General features: G+C 50.0%; 1 protein-coding gene across 1 annotated transcript in view; it reads left to right on the plus strand.

The window, feature by feature from the left end:
- Positions 1-19,040, plus strand: part of GALNT14 (polypeptide N-acetylgalactosaminyltransferase 14) — a gene marked incomplete at both ends in the record, with an annotated part of 214,881 nt that overhangs the window by 123,334 nt on the left and 72,507 nt on the right. Inside the window, one exon of the mRNA XM_079721223.1 lies at positions 6,225-6,394. Within this exon, the coding sequence (XP_079577349.1) occupies positions 6,225-6,394 (170 nt within the window). The remainder of the gene's footprint in view (positions 1-6,224; positions 6,395-19,040) is intronic.

The following is a 19,040-nucleotide window of genomic DNA, read 5'->3' on the forward strand; positions in this document are numbered from 1 at the left end:
GTTCTTTTACAAAGAACTTTTGTTCTTTCCTAATTTTTTATGCCACATTTCAACCTACATATGCTTTATTTTGTATCTGTAATTTCTGTGTCTGGATCTCTTGGAGGATCAGAATACGTTGTTTATAGTCTCCACTCACTCTCCCTTATAGTGGACTTGTTCCCTCTGTGTCTGGTCATTCTTTATTGTGATTCCATCTTTCGGTGAGCTACGTGGGAATCCTGGGAGCCTACCTTGGAGATGCTTTCCTCCAGATAGTATTTATATTTGTCTCTGCTGGGAGCCAGGTTACAGCTGATCTGGGACCATTTAGTCCCACTTCTTGACCTTAATTATGGAAGACTCAGGTTCAGTTACTCCACCTTTTAGGAGCCTGGCTTTACTTTCTCAATGACCTTTACCCTCGGGGCAGCCTCACATATTGTCTTTACTTACCATTCAACTATCCCAGCTCTGGCTTTAGCACCGTGTATTTTCCCTGGCCTCACCTCTCCTCTTGTGGTGAAAATTTTCGTTCTAGAAAGCCCAGTCATGCATTAAAAACCACATTTGTGGCACTTCCCTGTGGGTCCAGTGGTTAAGACTCTGCGCTTCCAATGCAGGGGGCACAGGTTTGATCCCTGGTCTGGGAATTAAGATCCCGCATGCTGTGGGGCGTGGCCCAAAAATAGAAATAATAAAAAAAAAAAAATAAAACAAAACAAAATATACCTTCAAAAAACCCCACCATATTTGTTGTTATTTATGCAGAATCTAGCTGTAGTTCAGCATGAAGTTCCTGGTGGGTATCTGGTCTGCCATGGTGCTACAAGCAGATGGCTCCAGCGGGTAGAAGGCAGGGGCACTTGGGGTGGTGCTGGGAAGCCACAGGCTGCAGTCCTGGAAGCAGCCTGGATGCGTGGAGATGTGAATGCCAGGCTGCACAGCTAGCATAGAAACTGGGTCTACAGGCCTTGAGGCACACTTCTCAGTTGTGTGAACTTGGGCAAATAATTAATCCTGCCCATGCCTCAGTTTCCTCACTTGGAGATTGGGGATACAATTTTCTGTTGTATATTGGGATTGTAAGGGTTAGACATCATTTGGGTTACCCCTCCCTCACTACTTGCCTCTGAGGTTCTGACAGGGGAGCTGGGATGGGTAGTTTTGTGTGCCCAATAGGTGGTGGACCCTATCAAAGGCACAACAAAGCAGCTTCCGTCTAGGAAGCCTGCATATAAAAGATAGACTGTATTATGAGCAATGTCTCCCTTCTCGTTCTGCACATACGGAAGGGTTTCCAGGGTGTTTGAATTCCTTGATGAGCCCCACCCGACTTCACTTACTCCTGTTCTCTTGATCCTTTGGTAGATCTTTTGCACTTCTCTGTGTCATTTTTTCTGAGTTGCAAGTCTTATATAATGAGGGGTTGGAAGACCTGGGAATACATAGTTGCCATTAAATATCTAAAGGGTATGAAAAAGAAAGGTCAGATTTGCATTAAATATCCCTGGGGATAAAACCAGGCCCCAAAGGGAGACACTACCAGGAGACAAATTCTGGTTCAAAATTAGAAGAAAACTTCTAGAAGTTACAGTCCTTTGAAGCTTGGAGTGGGCTTCTTGGGACCGTTCTGTCCCTGACTTGTGGGATGTCCACCAGTGGAATGTTACACTAGAGTTTAAAACATTGGGTGGATAGATGAATTGTATCGTCTTTAAGTGATCAGTTCTATCATTGTTTTCAATTATGACCTTCTGTGTGTTAGTCTCTCACATTCCCATCTTCCTGCAGGAATCTGCCTGCAGAGTTCCCCCTTTCTTGCCCTAGGCTGGCAGGATGAAGCCCACTGCTGAGAGGAGAATGACTGCCCAGAAGGGGGAGTGAAGAGCAGGCGGGAGGGTGGTGAGAGGGAGGGGGTACAGACATCCTTGCGTGGAGGAAGATCTCTAAGCAAAGAAAAAACTGGACCTCAAAAAATGGTGGGAAACACATAGGTAGTCTTCAAAGGTAACCCAAGAAAATGACAGTGAGGATGTATTAAGGTTGAGTCACCTAATGGTGGAGTGCATGGGAGCTGGAGCTAGGCTGCCTGGGCTCAAATCCTGGCTCTAACACTACCTGTGTGACATTGGGCAAGTTACTCAATCTCTCTGTGCCTCGGTTTCCCCAGTTATAAGATGGGAATGGTACTACTGATATCTATTATAGTGAGGATTAAATGTAAATACTTAGGACACATGAGAAGAGCCCCCCAAGGTGTTAGCTGTTTATTACAGGGTGAGTCTGAGACATTCTCTTTAGGATCAGGTGCAATTCAGAGTAAGATGGAAGCCTTAGCAAAGGCTAGAGATTTTCTCCTTTGAAAGTGAAAAAGAAGAGAATTAGATCAATAAGAGAAAACTAGTAATACCAAGCTGGGGAAAGAAGGGAGGGAGACAAAAACATTAGTGGAAAATAGAGGCATCTTCAAAACCTAACAGAAGGGAAGGCTACACCCATGATTCCTGAGCCAAGTAATCAGCTTGAAACCAGCGTGAGAGAAAACAGGCCAGGGAAGAATGGAGCAAAGGGGATTCATGACTTCTCATGGAAGTGTGGTGAGAGGAAAGAAATGAAGCAACTTAACAGATGTGCTTTTGAGCTTTCATTTTTGGTGCCAAATTATTTAAGCACTGGTCTTGGCCAGGAGTGTGGCTGACTTAATCAGATAGTTTCTACTTAAAAGATGATCTTCATTTTTGTTTGTGGCATCATACGCCTCTTTCGAAACACACACACTCTAGATTGAATAAATTCCGGTCAGAAAGTCAAGTGGTGGCAGCTTGGGGGGCCATGTGGCAGTGGGCGCAGTTCTGGGGTAGGCCCTTGGTGGGGCTCCTTGGTGTGTGTTCTTGTTTTGGAAAAGCATTTCACCTCCTGTGCTAGGAAGGCTTGTGAGGGTGAATGTGCCTGTTCAGAAACTCTCTTGATGTTCACATGAGCCAGGAAGCGAGGAATCCGATGCATGGGTACAACGTACATGCCCTGGGCCCTTAGAGGCCAGATGTGGGGACTTACGAATTGAAAAGCTTGGAAACCAGCTCCAAATCAGGACTGGAAGTATCTGGCAAAGTCGCTGCCCCTTTAGAAATTCTGGGAGGACCGTGGTCAACTGTCTTCTGGGGGCCAGCAGGGCAGGAGTGGCTGGCCCTTCCTGCGGGCATGTCCCCCACTCCACTCCTCCAGGGGGGTCTTTCTCTGCCCATTCATCCTCGGCAGAGAGGATGCCCCTTGTTCTGTGTATAATAAACAGAACAGACCATGGCGCTGGGAGGCCCTGGGGAGATTCAGTCGGGGGTCCCTTCACTTACTAGCCGTCGTGCATAGGCAAGCCACCTTACCTCTCTAAGTCGACCCCTCCCTGTCCAAATGGGGGTTGTGTGAGGATTCTGTGACAATACCTGCAAGCTGCTTCATAAAATAGAGATTGCTATTCAAATGGTAGTGTTGTTTTAAACACAGTCTCACCATTACTTAATACATCCAGATATCATTATAGAAACACCAAGCTCCCAGTACAGGGAGATCCCCACCGTGGATCCAGTGCAGCAAAGTGGGAACCAGCTCCACACCTGTGACCGTCTGAGGGAGTGGTCCCCTCCAAGGATGCCCTTGACTGACTGCTCAGACAGTTTCTCTTGCCTGCCTGGCTGCTGCTCTGGCTCTAGGCTTTCTGGAAGCCAGCTGAGTTCTCACGGCACCATCTCCAAGGATGCCAAGGATGCCTAGCTGCCCTTAGGGTGGCGATTACCAGGCTGAGCAAACCGCCCAAACTTGTACCCCCTTGGCCCTGAGCCTGGTCTGGTATTAATAGAAAGTAGGGATTGGGATGAGACTTATAGAGGTTGGTCGAGTGCCCTTACTCCAGCCCCTGTGCCTCCCCACGGTGCCTGTCCCACCACCTGCTTCTCCAGCTGATGGATGGAACTGTACACCTGGGCCCCATCAGGCTTCCGTTCCCACCAGGTTAAAGTGCTAAGGTTACCTCCCAACTGGTCTCCTTGTGGAGTTCTCTTCCCTCCACTCCATCCTGCACATGCAGCCAGAGATACTTTCCCCTGACCTGCTTCATACGAGACCAGCCGCATTCTGGAATTTTCTTTCACTCATGCTCTCTTTGCAGTCCACACTCTGGCCTCCCCATTCTGACCTAGCCATTCCCTGAACAGATGCTCCTCCTCTGAGCCATTCTGCCTTTTATCTGGATTTTCACTGCACACACACTTCCCTTCCCCTTATCCCCTTAAGCAAAGCAAAATCCCTGCTCATCCTTTAAGTCCTAACTCATGTGATGCTTCTTCTGGGAAGCCGTTCCCATTTCCCTCGCTCCTCTGTTATAGGTGTCTTCATGCAGGTGTCTCTACAATGTTGCGCCCGCTGGAGGGCAGGGGCCCTCCGTCTCCGCATCTCCCCTCCCCAGCACACAGCACTGTAGGGGCTCACAACTTATTCTGAGATTTGCAGTGAATTCAGTGGGGCATGAGCCAGCTGGAGATGGTTCAGGGCCCCATGGCCCTTCCCGCAAGAATGGGAAGTCAGGGTGGCCCTGAGGTCATGTTCCAAGCACAGGTGACATCTGTCAGGCTGTGACATGACACAGCCCAGGCTGGGGGTTTCATACCACCCCCACACAACTACCCCCATGTAGCAGCAGTATCACAGGACATTAATAAAATCAATTATTGGATAAAAATCACTGGTTTCCAGTGCTTCATTTTGCGCTATTAGCAGGAGAACGCTGTTTCAAGAGGAGATAACAGAGAGAGAGAGCGAAAGGGAAAGATCAATTATCAGATAAGAGGCAGTGGTGCCCGAGATGAATGTGTATGTGGGCGAGCGGCCCCCTCACCTGCCAAATAGGGGCCGAGCGCTTGCACCGCTGTCGGCAGCACCTGCCCTGGGCCTTCCTGTTTAGATGCCCTGAGTGCAGAAGAGCATCCTGGTCAACGATGGGATGGGTGGTACCCGGGCAGCTTCCGATACGTGCACAGCGAGGAGAGTCAGTAACACATGAATGAACCTCTCATCCTCGATGCCAGCCCCAGGGCTCCAGCCCTCGTGGTCCAGGTCGGAGCCTGGTCAGTAGGTTCTTCCTGGCACAGTACTCTTTGGGCTTTGATGCACCTGAAAGGTCTGAGCTTTGTTGATACAGACCGGCTCTCCCCTAGTGGGGGCAGCACTAGCATCCACTGGGCTGTGGCTATCAAGGGAAGCATCCAGTTTGCTGAGGCCCTGAAGCCCATACCTCCTGCTGGCTGTGTGGAGTCTCTGTTGGCTGCGGAGCTGGGGTGGGCAGGGCAGAGGCGGCAGCCTGGGCTCCGGGCAGGAGCCGTCGCCTCCCTGTGTGAATCCCTTCACCTCCTCTGCGCTGGAGGGTCCAGGAGACAGAGCTCTGCTTTGGGCTCTGCCACCATCCACCTGGGCGACCTCAGACAAGCCAGTAACCTTTCTGAAGGCTTGTCTTCCCTACTCTGCAGAGGGTCTTGGGGAGGGTGAAACGGTATCGTGAATTCAGAAACCGCCTTATACATTCTAAAGTACTGTCTTCTCTTGTGGTGAGGGTTATTACTTGCTCCCCCATGGATGCTTCCTAAAAATAAGCACAGATTCCTGGGTTGGAGGAAGAAAGGAACACACAGGCATCCGTCTGGTGGGTAGCACACCATTACAGATGGATTGCTTACTTCTCATCGCCACCTCTCTTTGGCAGAGGAAGGAATGAGAGTCACTGTGTACCAGCTACTATGTGCCAGCCACTGTGCCAGCACTTTTCACCAAGTGTCTCAAATTACCCTGGAGAAGTGGCCTCTGGGGTTAGTATTCTAGAATCCAAGTCCCAGCCCTGCCACATCCTAATTGTGAGATCTTGGGCAAGCTACCTGGGCTCTATAGCCTGCTTCCTTGTCCGTGCAGTGGGAATACAAGCAACATCCATCTCCTAAAACTGCTCTGAGAACTACACGAGATAATGTGAGTATAGGTCCTAGCACAGTGCCTGGTATGTGAGCACAGCACTCATTAAATGGTAGCTGTCATTGTCATCGTCATTCTGTGGCTCTTATTGTTGCTCATGGTTTTATGCCCCTATCTTTGAGCTAAACCTCACCAGCACAAGCCTGGTCTTGGTGGCTGGGCACTGATAGACAGAGGGGGCTGAGAGGACCGGGAGCCATCCTCACAGACTTCCTGTTCGTGTCACACAGATTTCGGATGCTGACTGGGATGACCTATGGGACCAGTTTGATGAGCGGCGGTATCTGAATGCCAAGAAGTGGCGCGTCGGTGATGACCCCTATAAGCTGTACGCTTTCAACCAGCGGGAGAGCGAGCGGATTGCCAGCAGCCGGGTGGTCCCAGACACTCGCCTTTTCAGGTACTTCTCCCTACCCCTCCCCACAGTCATGTCAGATCCACAGCAGGCTTGCTTTGTGCAGCGCCCAGTGCCAGGAATCGGGGCAGGCAAACCGTTTGTTGCCAGGTAGACACAAAGGGGTCTGTGATGTTGCAGTTTGCCCCGTCTGTGCTGCTTGCTGCCGTGAGCCGTCCCAAAGCACCCCGTGGAGAGGGAGGAGGCCTCCACCTGCACCCTGCCGCCCTCACCCGGGGCTCGCCCTAGGCATACCCGCCAGGAAGTCATGGGACACTAAACAGCCTACAGCCAGAACCTTTCTTCCCTGGCAGTTTCCCATGGCCTGGCCTGGCTATCACACTAGGGGAGGACAGGCCTCTGGGCAGTCAGGCTGGTGATCTCTTCTGTTGCTGGGAGGTGCCCCTGGCTTCTCACGTGCCAAAATGTCAGGCCGCCAGAGGTGCTACAGCCTGACATTTTGGCACGTGAGAAGAGAAGCCAGAGGGGCCTCTACACTTGCCATTGGGTCTGCTGTCTGCTTCGGAGCAGCCCTTTCACACAGCCTCTGTCCTGCTATCCCCTTGGTCAGGCCCCCTTCAGATGGGTTGCAGAGATCAGGCCTGGGGCAATGTGGAAAGCTTTGTTTCCCAGCAAAAAGAGGCTTTGTGAAGGCACTTTGCCTCTCAAGCCTTCCTAGAGTCAGCCAGCCCTTTGCTTCCTGGGGAGGCCTGAGGAAGCAGGTCAGTCTCACCCAGCGCCTCGCCTCCTGACCTCCAAGCTGGGAGGACCAGCTGTGCCAAAGACCCATGAGGGCGTGTTTCCTGTCTGCTGCGGGAAATTGACTTGGCACCCAAAATAGCAGACCGGCAAGCTTGGGGTAGAGGGGCTTGAAGGCAATGTCAAATGAGAGACTGTAGGATTGGTGTTAGCTTCTTAGCTTTCTGTGTCTGTTTGGGCCTGTGGGTACCGAATTGTGGACACTGGGGTTTAGAAGCAGGACGGTAAAGATTTTCATGACAAACGAGGCTGGTCAATCAGGTGGTATGTAAGTTGGCGGTATGGGAAGGCTGGTGGACTTGGTCTTCCCGACTAGGCTGCACAACTCAGAACCTTGACTTATACAGCTTATTTCCATGGAGGGGTTTGACCAGTCCTGGTTAATGACCATCACGCCTAAGAGGAGCCGGAGTCCTGGTTTCCCCCATGAATAAAGCCAGGGGACTGAACTGGATGAGATCTATGCCTTCTCACTCTGAGAGTCTGTGAACTCAACCCTCCCCTCGAGGTACCCAGGAGATGCTTCCTTAGCAGTGGGGCCTGGAAGTCCCCTTTACCCAGGACACTCCCTGCTGCTTGCCTGAAAGCTTCAAGTCAGAGTCTTGTATTATTCCTATTAAAATTCCGTAGCACTTACTCTGGTCCTTGGACCTGATAGAATTTTTTTTAAATATTAGATTATTTTATTTCGCGGGGCGGAGAGTATGTATAGGAGAACAGGGAAGAGAGAGCAGGCGGAAGGCTGAGAAGCTCCACTGGGTCTCCAGCGGGTGGTGCCTCCCTTGTCTTGTGTCCAGATGCCGAGGCCCTGTAGAGGGACACAGGGACACCACCTCACCAGGAAAGGGGCTGGTGCAACTGGGTGACAGCTGTCGGAACTGCCTCTGAATGCTCCTACCTGCAGGAAGGAGGCGTCGGGGAATTCACTGAGCAGGCAGATTTGCGGGAATACCTGAGCAGGACTAAAATCTGCGTTCACTCTGTTTTATGATCTGAGAGGCAGAAAGGAAAGCATTTTACAGGGCTGGACATCGTGGTAGTTGTGGGTGAAGAACTCAGCCTGTCCCCAGGGATCTGAGTTCCCCAGGTCCAGTTCCAGGCTCCCTACCTGACCCAGTGTGTTTCTTCTGTGAAGTAAGTGTGATCTTCTGGGATTGCAGCAAGAAGGGAAGAGAAGATTTAAACAGAATGCAGACACCCTTTGGAAGACAACGAGGAAAAGTGTATCAACCACATGTCTGCCTCGGGACAGTGCCCTGGCTCTGTGGGAGCTCGGATTGTGTTACTCGGAGAAGTTCAGATTTATGGATCCTAATCTGAAAGAGCAAGAAGGGGAGAGGACAGGGCATTGGGAATGAGGGCAAGCACATGGGACCAGGCAGCCACGGCACATGGCCCCGCCTACTGGGTGCAAAACCCTAAGCAAGCCCTGACAGAAGCCGCCCCTTGATCGGCTATCTGCAGGCTGAGTTTGGTACGGGACTGACCCTGTGCCTGTATCACCCTCGTGGTGATGGGAGGTCCGGAGACTGCAAAGCCCGATGTTCTTCTCTCAAATAGGCCCCCACTGAGTGGTGACCTTCTGTCTACAGGACCTCCCACTTCCAACCCTTACCTCCCAGGGAGTCCGTGTCCTTGAGGTTGAAGTCACCAGCTAAGTTCCTTAATCCTTCTGTGATTCTAGCCTCTCTGCTGTATCCTGCCTTCATCCTCCTCCACCCCTGGGGCTTGCCTGCCTGGGCTGACAGAGCCCCAGGGCCCATTCTCAGGCCCTGCCTGTCCCAGCTCTGACCAGCTGTGGCTGCTGGTGACCTGTGTCCACCTGACCAGGGATTCTCAATGGTGACTGACATTTGGGGCTGGATAACTGTATGTTATGGGGGGCTGTCCTGTACTTTGGATGTTTAGCAGCATCTCTGGCCTCTACCTACGAGAGGCCAGTAGCACCTCCCCGAGTTGTGACAACCAAATATGTCTCTAGATATTGCCAAATGTCCCCTGGGAGCAAAACTGCAATGAGAACACCTGCCATAAAGCCAGCCCTGCTTGTTACCTGAGTTCTCAAGAATGCAACGTAAATATGCCTTCTCAGCAAAAGGATGAGGCCATATCTTCCCCCTAAGTCAGAGTCAAGCAGAAGGCAGTACAGCCCAGGGGTTAATGCTATAGAGTCTGGGATCAGATCACCCTGTTTCCAGTCTTGCCTGTGCTGCTGACTAGCTGAGCGAACTCATCATCACCTGGCTTCTCTGGTCCACACTTTCCTCTTTTGAAAAGTAGGGATAAAAATAACAATGGGGCTTCCCTGGTGGCGCAGTGGTTGAGAGTCCGCCTGCCGATGCAGGGGACACTGGTTCATGCCCCAGTCCGGGAAGATCCCACATGCCACGGAGCGGCTGGGCCCGTGAGCCATGGCCGCTGAGCCTGCGCGTCCAGAGCCTGTGCTCCGCGACGGGAGAGGCCACAACAGTGAAAGGTCCGCGTACCGCAAAAAAAAAAGACTGTCAACACGGGGTGCTTCATCGGGGCATCCTAGTCCCGAATTTTCCCCCTAAGGCCCGTTGTTCTGTTAACTCGGATGAGAGCCTTAATTTCCAGGGCACTACCTAAGTCTTGTGGGGTCACGAGGATGAATGGATATGGCTGCCTGTGTTGGGGGCTGGAGGTGGGGTGCCATAAATATTTCAATGTGAGGAAGAGACAGCGTCTAGCTGGGGTGAGTCTGAGAAGATTTCCCAGGGGAGTTCTGCTGTTTATAAAGCATTGACTGGTCCAACAAATAGTCCTCATTTTCCAGTCCTGCCGCCCCCACCCCTGTCACCACATTCTGGTGACAACAGCTGGATTTGCTATCATCCAAGGAGCTCATAAAACGTCTGGCAGACAGGAAGCCATGAAATGGAAGCACACCCCTCGAGAAGGGGGGATATATTTTGATAAGGCCCATGTATATTTTCGCTGTTGCCTAGCAATGCTTATTATGGGGTCGCTTTGATCGCAGGGGAGCAGGTGGCAGGGTGGATGCACCCGTGAGCTGTGAGCTGAGAGGAGTGGAGCTGGGAAGCCTCATTAGGTCACCTCCCCCGGCCATGCTGGGTTTGATTGTTCCCCTCGGCGGCATATCCTCCTGGGCTCTGTCCAGTGCGGTGCTAAATCACTCGAACAGTGGGATGCCCATCGCTTGCCTGGAGGGAAAATTCCACACTTCGATACATCTCACCGGGAAGACATTTTTCCTTTGCTTCTTTGCATCCTGGGAAATGAAGGGGCCGTGGCCCAGTCTAGGGTCGCATTTATCCTTCCTTGAATTTACTCGGTTGGAATGGCTGGCAAAGATCATCATCATTTCTATCCTTGTACTCGTCACTTAGCAGTAATAGGATCAAAATCTTTGTGGCTGGAATGGCTAAGCATAAAAAATGTTCATATTCCCTCAGAGTCAAGGCAATTCCGCTAGCTCAGCATAGACTTGGTGATTCCACATCAAAGGGGAGGGGATGGGAGCGGAAATCCATCGCAGACAGTTAGCTTTGCAAACAAGCTCTCCCATCTGCTGCCTTCTGGTCCCTCCTGTGCGCCATTTCTTAATACAGGAGTTTGCAAGCCCGTTGACAGTGGTTCTGAGAGTGCTTCACTCCAGAGCATCTGAGAGTTTCAGGGAGCTTTGGAAGGGAATAGCGGGAAGAGTTTTCCAACAGCCTGGAATCTCTCAGCAGGAGAACTGTGTCTGCTGCCCTGGGTACCCCTGATTGCAGGACCCCTTACAGGCCCCGGGAAGGGGTTCTCTCCAGGGTGCGGAGGAAGAAAGACCACAAAGGCTGAGAGAGCAGGCGTCTCTGGGCCAGGATTCCTTCCACTCAGGTCCCCTGTTCCTTGTGTGCTGCCCCTGCAGGTCCCTCCCTCAACCCCCGGCCTGCGCTATGAGTTTCGGACAGATTTCCCAAAAGGGCAACTCTTCAGCCTTTGAAAGGGGGCCAGTCAAGAAAAGCTACTGATGAGAACTCATCTGGACAAACCGCCTTAGCTAATGTTTTCTCACACCTTGTTTCCTTGTTAATTCCCACCAGCTTGACTTCACACCAGTGTGCATCTCACTCATTCACTCATTTCCCCATTCATCCGCTCAGCACATTTACTGAACAATAACTGCATGCCAAGCTCCGTGCTAGGGACTGGTCTCCGCTCCCAGGAGCTCATGGTCTAGTGGGAGAAGTGCACAACGACGGGTTCCTGATGCTCAAATGTGGATTGCCCTGAAGCCATGTCCTTATTTCTGGAGTTAAGGCACAGCCTTCCCGCCCTTGATTTCCAAGTGCCCATTTCCTGCCCTGTCTCTGGTTGGGTGTAGCTATTTCTGTCTTGACCCTGGAACAGAACAGAGGAGTTAAGAGCTTTCCCGTAGGAAAAAGACAAAATAACATTAGGCTGGCGTAAGGAGGAGAAGGAATTTACATGTGAATGGGAAGCAGAGGCTTTTTGAAGGAGGCAGCATCTGGACCGCAAGAACTAGGGGAGACAGGTAGGATTTTTGCAGGTGGGAGGCATTCCAAGTTGAGGGAACAGTGTACCAAAGGCAAGGAGATGGAAGAGCCACAGTGTTTTGTGGGAGTCAGTCCAGTTTCCTTGAAGGGTGAGTTAATGGAGGGGATGAGTGGGGGAGGATAATTCTGGAAGGGATACTTTGGGTCATGTTGGGGCAAAGCCTTGGATTTGGGGTGAGGACCTTACAGTTAATTCAGTAAACACTGGAATGCTTTCACTTTCACACTTGACCTGGCCCCTCATCAGAGCAACCCTGAGAGATGCCCTAGACAACACAGCTTGGGGCAGCACCATATTTGGGGAGCTCCTGCCTGGGGGAGGGGACCAAGCCCAGCCTGAACCTGGAGCCGGCCCAAGACGGTGGAGCGCAATGTGGGATCTTGGCTCTGAGGCTCTGGCATCCTCAGGGTGGGAGTGTTGTGTCTTACACCTGGGAGTTTACTCAGAGGTGAGGTGGGAGAGATGAGAAACCAGAACTGGTCCGGCAGGAAAAGGAGCTGGTGGGGACCTGGAAAAGGGGGTTTGTCCTTGACCCCCAAACTAACTGCTGGGCTTCAGGATTGAGTACCAGTACTGGCTGTGGAGATTTGGGCAGAACAGCAAGACTAGCAGATTAACCACATACCTAGGTAAGGAGATCCAGGCTCAGAGAGGTTAAGGGACTTGTCCAAGGTCGCACAGCTAGTCAATGCTTGGGTGAAACTCAAAATCAAGCTTTTAGATTCTAGGTGAGCATGTGTACGTGTGTGTGTATATATATATATACACATATATATATAATTCTGTCACAAACATAAAACCCCTATTATGGCCAGGTTCACTGAGTGAATGTGTGTGTGTGTGTGTGTGTGTGTGTGTGTGTGTGTGTGTGTGTGTGTTTGACTTGTGCTTGTAGGAACAAGCGGAAGAGATGATGCATGAGGATTCTGGGCTTCATATAAGATAGTTTGATATTTTTATTTTAGTTTTGCTTAGAGACACAGAAATAACATATTTCAGTTGGTTAACGGAGTCAGTAGTTTCTTCTGGTGTTCTGTCACTGAGGCCAAATTCTAATGGGCAGGTACCCCAAGAAGAACGCTGTGTGGCTTTGAAAGGTACTAAATGGCCTTGGTCTGGGGGCAGATTTCCCTTCCTCCTCCTTGGGTTTGTCCCTTTTATTACATGATGCCTGAGGAAAGAGGCAATGGAAAGAGATGTAGAAAGAGACGGAGAGGTATATTCAGTGCCCAGAATAGGAAGCTGGTTTGGAATTAATATTTGCCATGAACAAAAAACAGCCCACAATACTTATTATTTATACATATTGCATAATTAGGCTATTAGGGACATATCAGTAAATGAGCAGTCCTGGCGCTTGCTCTCTTGGAGCTGAGATTCCCCAAGTGAGCAAATCCCCCACTGGATGATTGGGAACTACCTCAGTGTCCCTACAGGCCACCAGTCCCTCCTCACCTGTGGGTCACTCCTCATGGGAAGAATGTTCTCTTACTCTGGCCTTGAAACTAAGTCCTGGTGCTCAGGGCCAGTAACACCAAGGGGAAGGTGGTATCATTTCTCTCTCTAAATTATTTTTTTCTTGAAAATTTGGTTTGGGGTGTGTACTTTTTTTTTTTTCGCAGTATGCGGGCCTCTCACGGTTGTGGCCTCTCGCGTTGCGGAGCACAGGCTCCAGACGTGCAGGCTCAGCAGCCGTGGCTCACGGGTCCAGCCACTCTGCGGCATGTGGGATCTTCCTGGACTGGGGCACGAACCCGTGTCCCCCGCATCGGCAGGTGGACTCTCAACAACTGTGCCACCAGGGAAGCCCTGGGGTGTGTACTTTTAAAGGTCAGAGGCAGAAGGCTGAGGGGACCTTGGATTTGCACTCTGTGTTCTGGGGTGTTCTCTCTAGCACTATGAAGGGCACCAGGATGGTTGGAGTTCTAAGAAGGGGACAAGGCACTGATGAGTTTGCTACTTATTTCATTACAGTCCTTGCCTATTTCATGGGCTGTATTTTGAATCCTTCCAGTTCCGTGGCTTTTGAAATATTCCTGCAAGACCAAAATATACCCATGGATGAGGATCTCTCTTCATCTTAAGTAAACTTTCTATCAAAGTATCACATACATATAGGAAAGTTCACACTTTGTACAGGTACAGCTTGATGAACTTTTCCTAAGAGAAGTTACCCATGTTCCTATATCAAGCACCTCGGTCAGGGGCAAGACCCTCAGTTTGCCAGAAGCCACCTTTGTTCCCCACTCTGCTCAAGTAACACTGTATGGACTTCAAATGCCATAGACTAGCATTGCTTGTTCTTGAACTGTTTATAAGTAGAATTACACAGTGTGTACTTTGTGTGTCTGCCTTCCCTCAAAGGTATGTGTATGTTTAATCCACTTGGAGTTTATTTTTGTATAGGGTGTTAGGTAGTATTCTTATTTCATTCTTTTACATGTAGCTGTCCAGTTTTTCCAGCACCATTTATTGAAGAGGCTGTCTTTTCTCCATTAGAGGAAAACATAGGTAAAACACACTTTGACATAAACCATAGCCAAGATCTTTTTTGACCCACCTCCCTAGAGTAATGGAAATAAAAACAAAAATAAGCAAATGGGACTTAATTAAACTTAAAACCTTTTGCACAGCAAAGGAAACCACAAACAAGACGAAAAGACAACCCTCAGAATGGGAGAAAATATTTGCAAATGAAACAACAGACAAAGGATTAATCTCCAAAATATACAAACAGCTCATGGAGCTCAATAGCAAAAAAACAAACAGTCCAGTTAAAAAATGGGCAGAAGACCTAAATAGCCATTTCACCAAGGAGGACATACAGATGGCCAAGAGGCACATGAAAAGATGCTCAACATCACTAATTATTAGAGAAATGCAAATCAAAACTACAATGAGGTATCACCCTCATGCCAGCCAGAATGGACATTATCAAAAAATCTAGAAACAATAAATGCTGGGAAGGATGTGGTGAAAGGGAACCCTCCTGCACTGTTGGTGGGAATGTAAATTGATACAACCACTATGGAAAACAGTATGGAGATTCCTTAAAAAACTAAAAATAGAACTACCGTATGACCCAGCAATCCCACTACTGGGCATATACCCTGAGAAAACCATAATTCCAAAAGAGTCATGTACCGCAATGTTCATTGCAGCACTATTTACAATAGCCAGGACATGGAACCAACCTAAATGTCTATCAACAAAGGAATGGATAAAGAAGATGTGGTACATATATACAATGGAATATTACTCAGCCATAAAAGAAATGAAATTGAGTTATTTGTAGTGAGGTGGATGGACCTAGAGTCTGTCATACAGAGTGAAGTAAGAAAGAGAAAAAAAACACCATATGCTAACGTGTATATATGGAATCTTAAGAAAAAAAAAAGGTACTGATGAACCTAGTTGCAGGGCAAGAATAAAGAGGTAGACATAGAGAATAGACTTGATGACATGGGGTGGGAGGGGAAAGCTGGGGCAAAGTGAGAGTAGCATCGACATACATACACTACTGAATGTAAAACAGTTGGCTGTTAGAAAGCAGCAGCATAGCATGGGGAGATGAGCTCGGTGCTTTGCGATGACCTAGTAGAGGGGTGGGATAGGGAGGATGGGAAGGAGGCTCAAGAGGGAGGGGATATGGGGACATATGTATCCATATGGCTGGTTCGCTTTGTTGTGCAACGGAAACTAACACAGTATTGTGTTACTGGAGTTACAATTATACTCCAATAAAAATCTATTAAAAAAAAAAAGATAAGTGTGTGAAATCCAGACACATTTTGCAAGACAGTTTGTTCATTCTCATTGCTGTGTAGTATTCCTTTGGAGGAATATATTACAATTTATATATCTGTTCCACTTTTACTGCTCATTTTGGGTTTTTCCAGTGTGAGCCTCTTGTGAAAAGAGCTCCTATGAGTCACCTTGTATTTGTCTTCTGGCAAACAGGCATATACGTTTCTGTAGGGTGTATCCCTGGCAGCTTTTTAAGGTTTTGTCAGACATCTAAGGAAGCCGTTAGACCGTTTCCACCCCCACCGGCAGGGTGAGAGTTCCAGTGGCTCCATGTCTTTGTAGCCCATCACTCGCTATCGTCAGTCTCTTTCATTTTAGCCTTTCTAGAGGCTGAGTAGGGGTGTCTCATTGTGGTTTAGATCTGCCTTTCTCTGCGAATCAGTGAAGTGGAACACCTTTTCCTAAGTGTATCGGCCACTTGAATCCTTGATCGAGGGTCTTGCCCCTTCCCTGTTCATCTTTCTGTGCTCTTTGCCCAAGAACCAAGCATGAAGCCCGGCTTTTAGCCCGTCTTCAATTATCTCCTCCTCTTCTGATTAGTTTCTGGCCTTTTGTCCCACATCTTGGCAGCATGATAAAATGAGGGGGGAAGAGCTGAATGGAGCGTGAGAAGATCTAGGTCCTAAGATGCTCCCCAACTCTTCAGCTCTCTGGGTGACCATTTCTTCACCTTTAAGAAGAGAGAAGTAGCTCAGAGATTGTTATTAAGGTCACTTCTAGCTCTGCTGCTGGTGGAAAATACTCTGCCAGTAAGCATGTACAGGAAGTGACTTAGGAACTGACTCAGATTGGAGGCTATTTCCAGATGCAGGGCTCCTTCTAGCTCAGCAGCAATGGCCCTCCCCCAAGACCCTGGTTTAATCGTTCTCCTCACACACTTCCCTTCCTAACAGGACTCCAGGGCCCCGCAGAACCAGTAGAGCTGTCCTCTTTTCTTGCTGCCCTGGCCGTTTCCTTGTATGGCTCCGCTGCCCCTCCATGCCTTCCCCTCAGTGGAGGTCACCAGACTCCGTCTCAGCTGGAGATCCAAATGTAAGCTGATTTGACACAATCTTTGCACTTATCCGAAGGTCTCAGGATCTATTAAACATGACGACAACAAAACCATCTACCCCTGGAATTGACACGTGGGCGGCAGCTTGACTGCAAACTGGTGACCTGCCCACGTTTTTCAGTCTAGTATAGGGAGTTGGAACATACGGGCTTTTTCCCTTTAAAACCCAGGATGCTGTCATGTTCAGTTACCATTATCCCCCAACCCCTAGTGCACTTGGCGTGGTGTGATGCCCCTAACGCCAGAGAGAAACAGGGCTGGTGGGACTGGCTTGATGAGGTCCAAGGAGTCTCAGGACACCTTTGGCAATTCCTTAGTGAAAGGCTGAACCTTGTGGTAAGTGCCTAGAATGAGAATAATCACACCTTATATTTATGGGAGACTTTCCAAAGCACTCTCACATTCCTTACCCATGTTGTCCTCAGTAGCCCTTTGGGTGAAGGGGCCATTGTCATTTCACAGTGGAGGAGACAGAGGCCCAGGCAAGGCAACTGGTTGGCTAAGTGGCAGAGTAGGTCTTCTCACCATGTGAGCCCTGAGAGAAGTCATCTCTGCCACTTGCCAGCTGGTCCTTGGGCAAGTTACTCAACTCCCGAGCCTCAGTTTCCTCATCTTTAAAATGGGAATAATAACAGTACCCAGGATTGCTGGGAGGGTGAGCAAATCCATAATCCATGTCAAATGCTGAGCCCAGTCTTTAACCCCTAGTAAGCACTCGGTGACTGTTTGTTAGCTGTGGTCATAAGCAGTCAAATTGTATTAGTCTGAGGACCAGTATTAGCACTCAGGCCCTGGGGCCTTTTCACTGCTCCACAGCTGTGGGTAAAAGCAGGTCCAAGAGGCGGGCACAGAGGGTGACCCAAACCAGGACAAAGGGGTGATATGAGTAAGTTTGGAGAGGTCCTGGCTTGGTGCCTTGTCCCACACCTCTGAGTTGGGGTGCGCTCCAAGAGCAAGGCGGGCAGGGGTGGCAGGGGCCAGGCAGGGAAGTTGTGCAGAGAGCATCCTGCCTCATCCTGGCTCTCAGCACCGAACACTTCACGTGCCTGAATGTCAGGCTTACTTTGGAAACTAGAATGCAAAATAAGCCACGAGGCAACTGCAGTGCCGCGTCTGGTGAAATTTGCATTTTTCAGATACTGGGGATAGACGCCAAGGCCAGCAGAGGGAGTGATTTAAGGGCTGGGGTCCAGGAAGTACAAAATGTGTTTGACAAGAGATGAAAAGAGCAGAGAGGAGATGACAGCTGTGGGTGGGAGAAGCCGTGGGAAGGAGGCTGCCCGTGCAGCTGTGGTGGCAGACAGTGGGATGGAGTGATGTGAGCCCTGGGGACCAAGGACAGCGGGAAAACTCACTGAGGAATGTGTGACGTGACAGAAGCAGGGCTCTGCTGGGGGACCTGGGGAGTCACGTGGCAGCCGGGCTTCCATCTGGACTGACAAGGGGCACGATCAGCCAAGGCCCCTTGTGGGGTCCTTAGTGTCCTGGATGTTGGAAGAGGAGCCACTGACTTTGGACTGAAGCATATCGTATCTGACAGCCCTCACCTCTGCCCTCACCTCACCCTCCCAGTGACCCTGCAGCCAGCCAGACCAGGCATCGTTATCTCTGGTCCCTGTTTTCCTACTTCTCCCTGTCACTCCTTGATGCATCATATGGACACATCATTTTTTCCTTACTCTAGGCCTTGCCGAGCCTGCCTGTCGAGACATCAAGTACCCAGTCTGCTCTCATGTCTCCATCCCAGGGCAAGCCCACTCTTCACCCTGTGACCCAAGCCAAACCCTTGGCGTCCCCTCCTCTCTCACCCTCACTTCGTTGGGTCTGCCTCCTACATGGCTCCTGGTCCCTGCCCTTGCTCCCTGCTCACAGCTCTCCCCTCTGCCTGGGTGACCGCAGCAGCCCTCAGCCACCCTCCCACTGGGCTCTGGCCCCCCACTGGTCCACCCCCCACACCTCCTCCATGGAGAGCATCCCAAATGCCGGTGCATCGCTCCCCATCCAAACACTGCAAATCTGCCAGCCCACCCCAGCCAACCCCAGGCTTGCAGCTGCCTGACTGTGCACAAGGGTTCATTCATGCCTTCTCATCTTTGCTGCTCTCTCTGCTTGGGATGCTCTTTCACCTTTCAGGAATGCGGGTTGGTTGGGTCCCCACTCCAGGAAGACATTTTGCCCCCTCAGGCTAAGTAGGTCAGCACCTCATACTCACCTCTGAGCAGCACCCGTTACCCCGAGTTTCAGGCTTTCCCTCTCCCCTCCTTGAGCGACATGGGCAGGGATGCTGACTTACATTTGCACCTCCCTCCAGAGCTCCGCCCAGTGCCTGGCACTCAGACACTTCATCAGTATCAGCAGATGCCTGATGGATTCAAAGAGCACCCCAGTGGATTCATTCTCAGGCAGTCTACTGAAAACGTCAATGTGTGCAAGTGCAGGCATGGGAATGAATCCTCAGAACAGAGGGAGAAAAATCACGGGAAATTTAAA

The sequence above is a fragment of the Hyperoodon ampullatus genome, assembly GCF_949752795.1.
Source record: "Hyperoodon ampullatus genome assembly, chromosome: 15".
NCBI lineage: Eukaryota > Metazoa > Chordata > Mammalia > Artiodactyla > Ziphiidae > Hyperoodon > Hyperoodon ampullatus.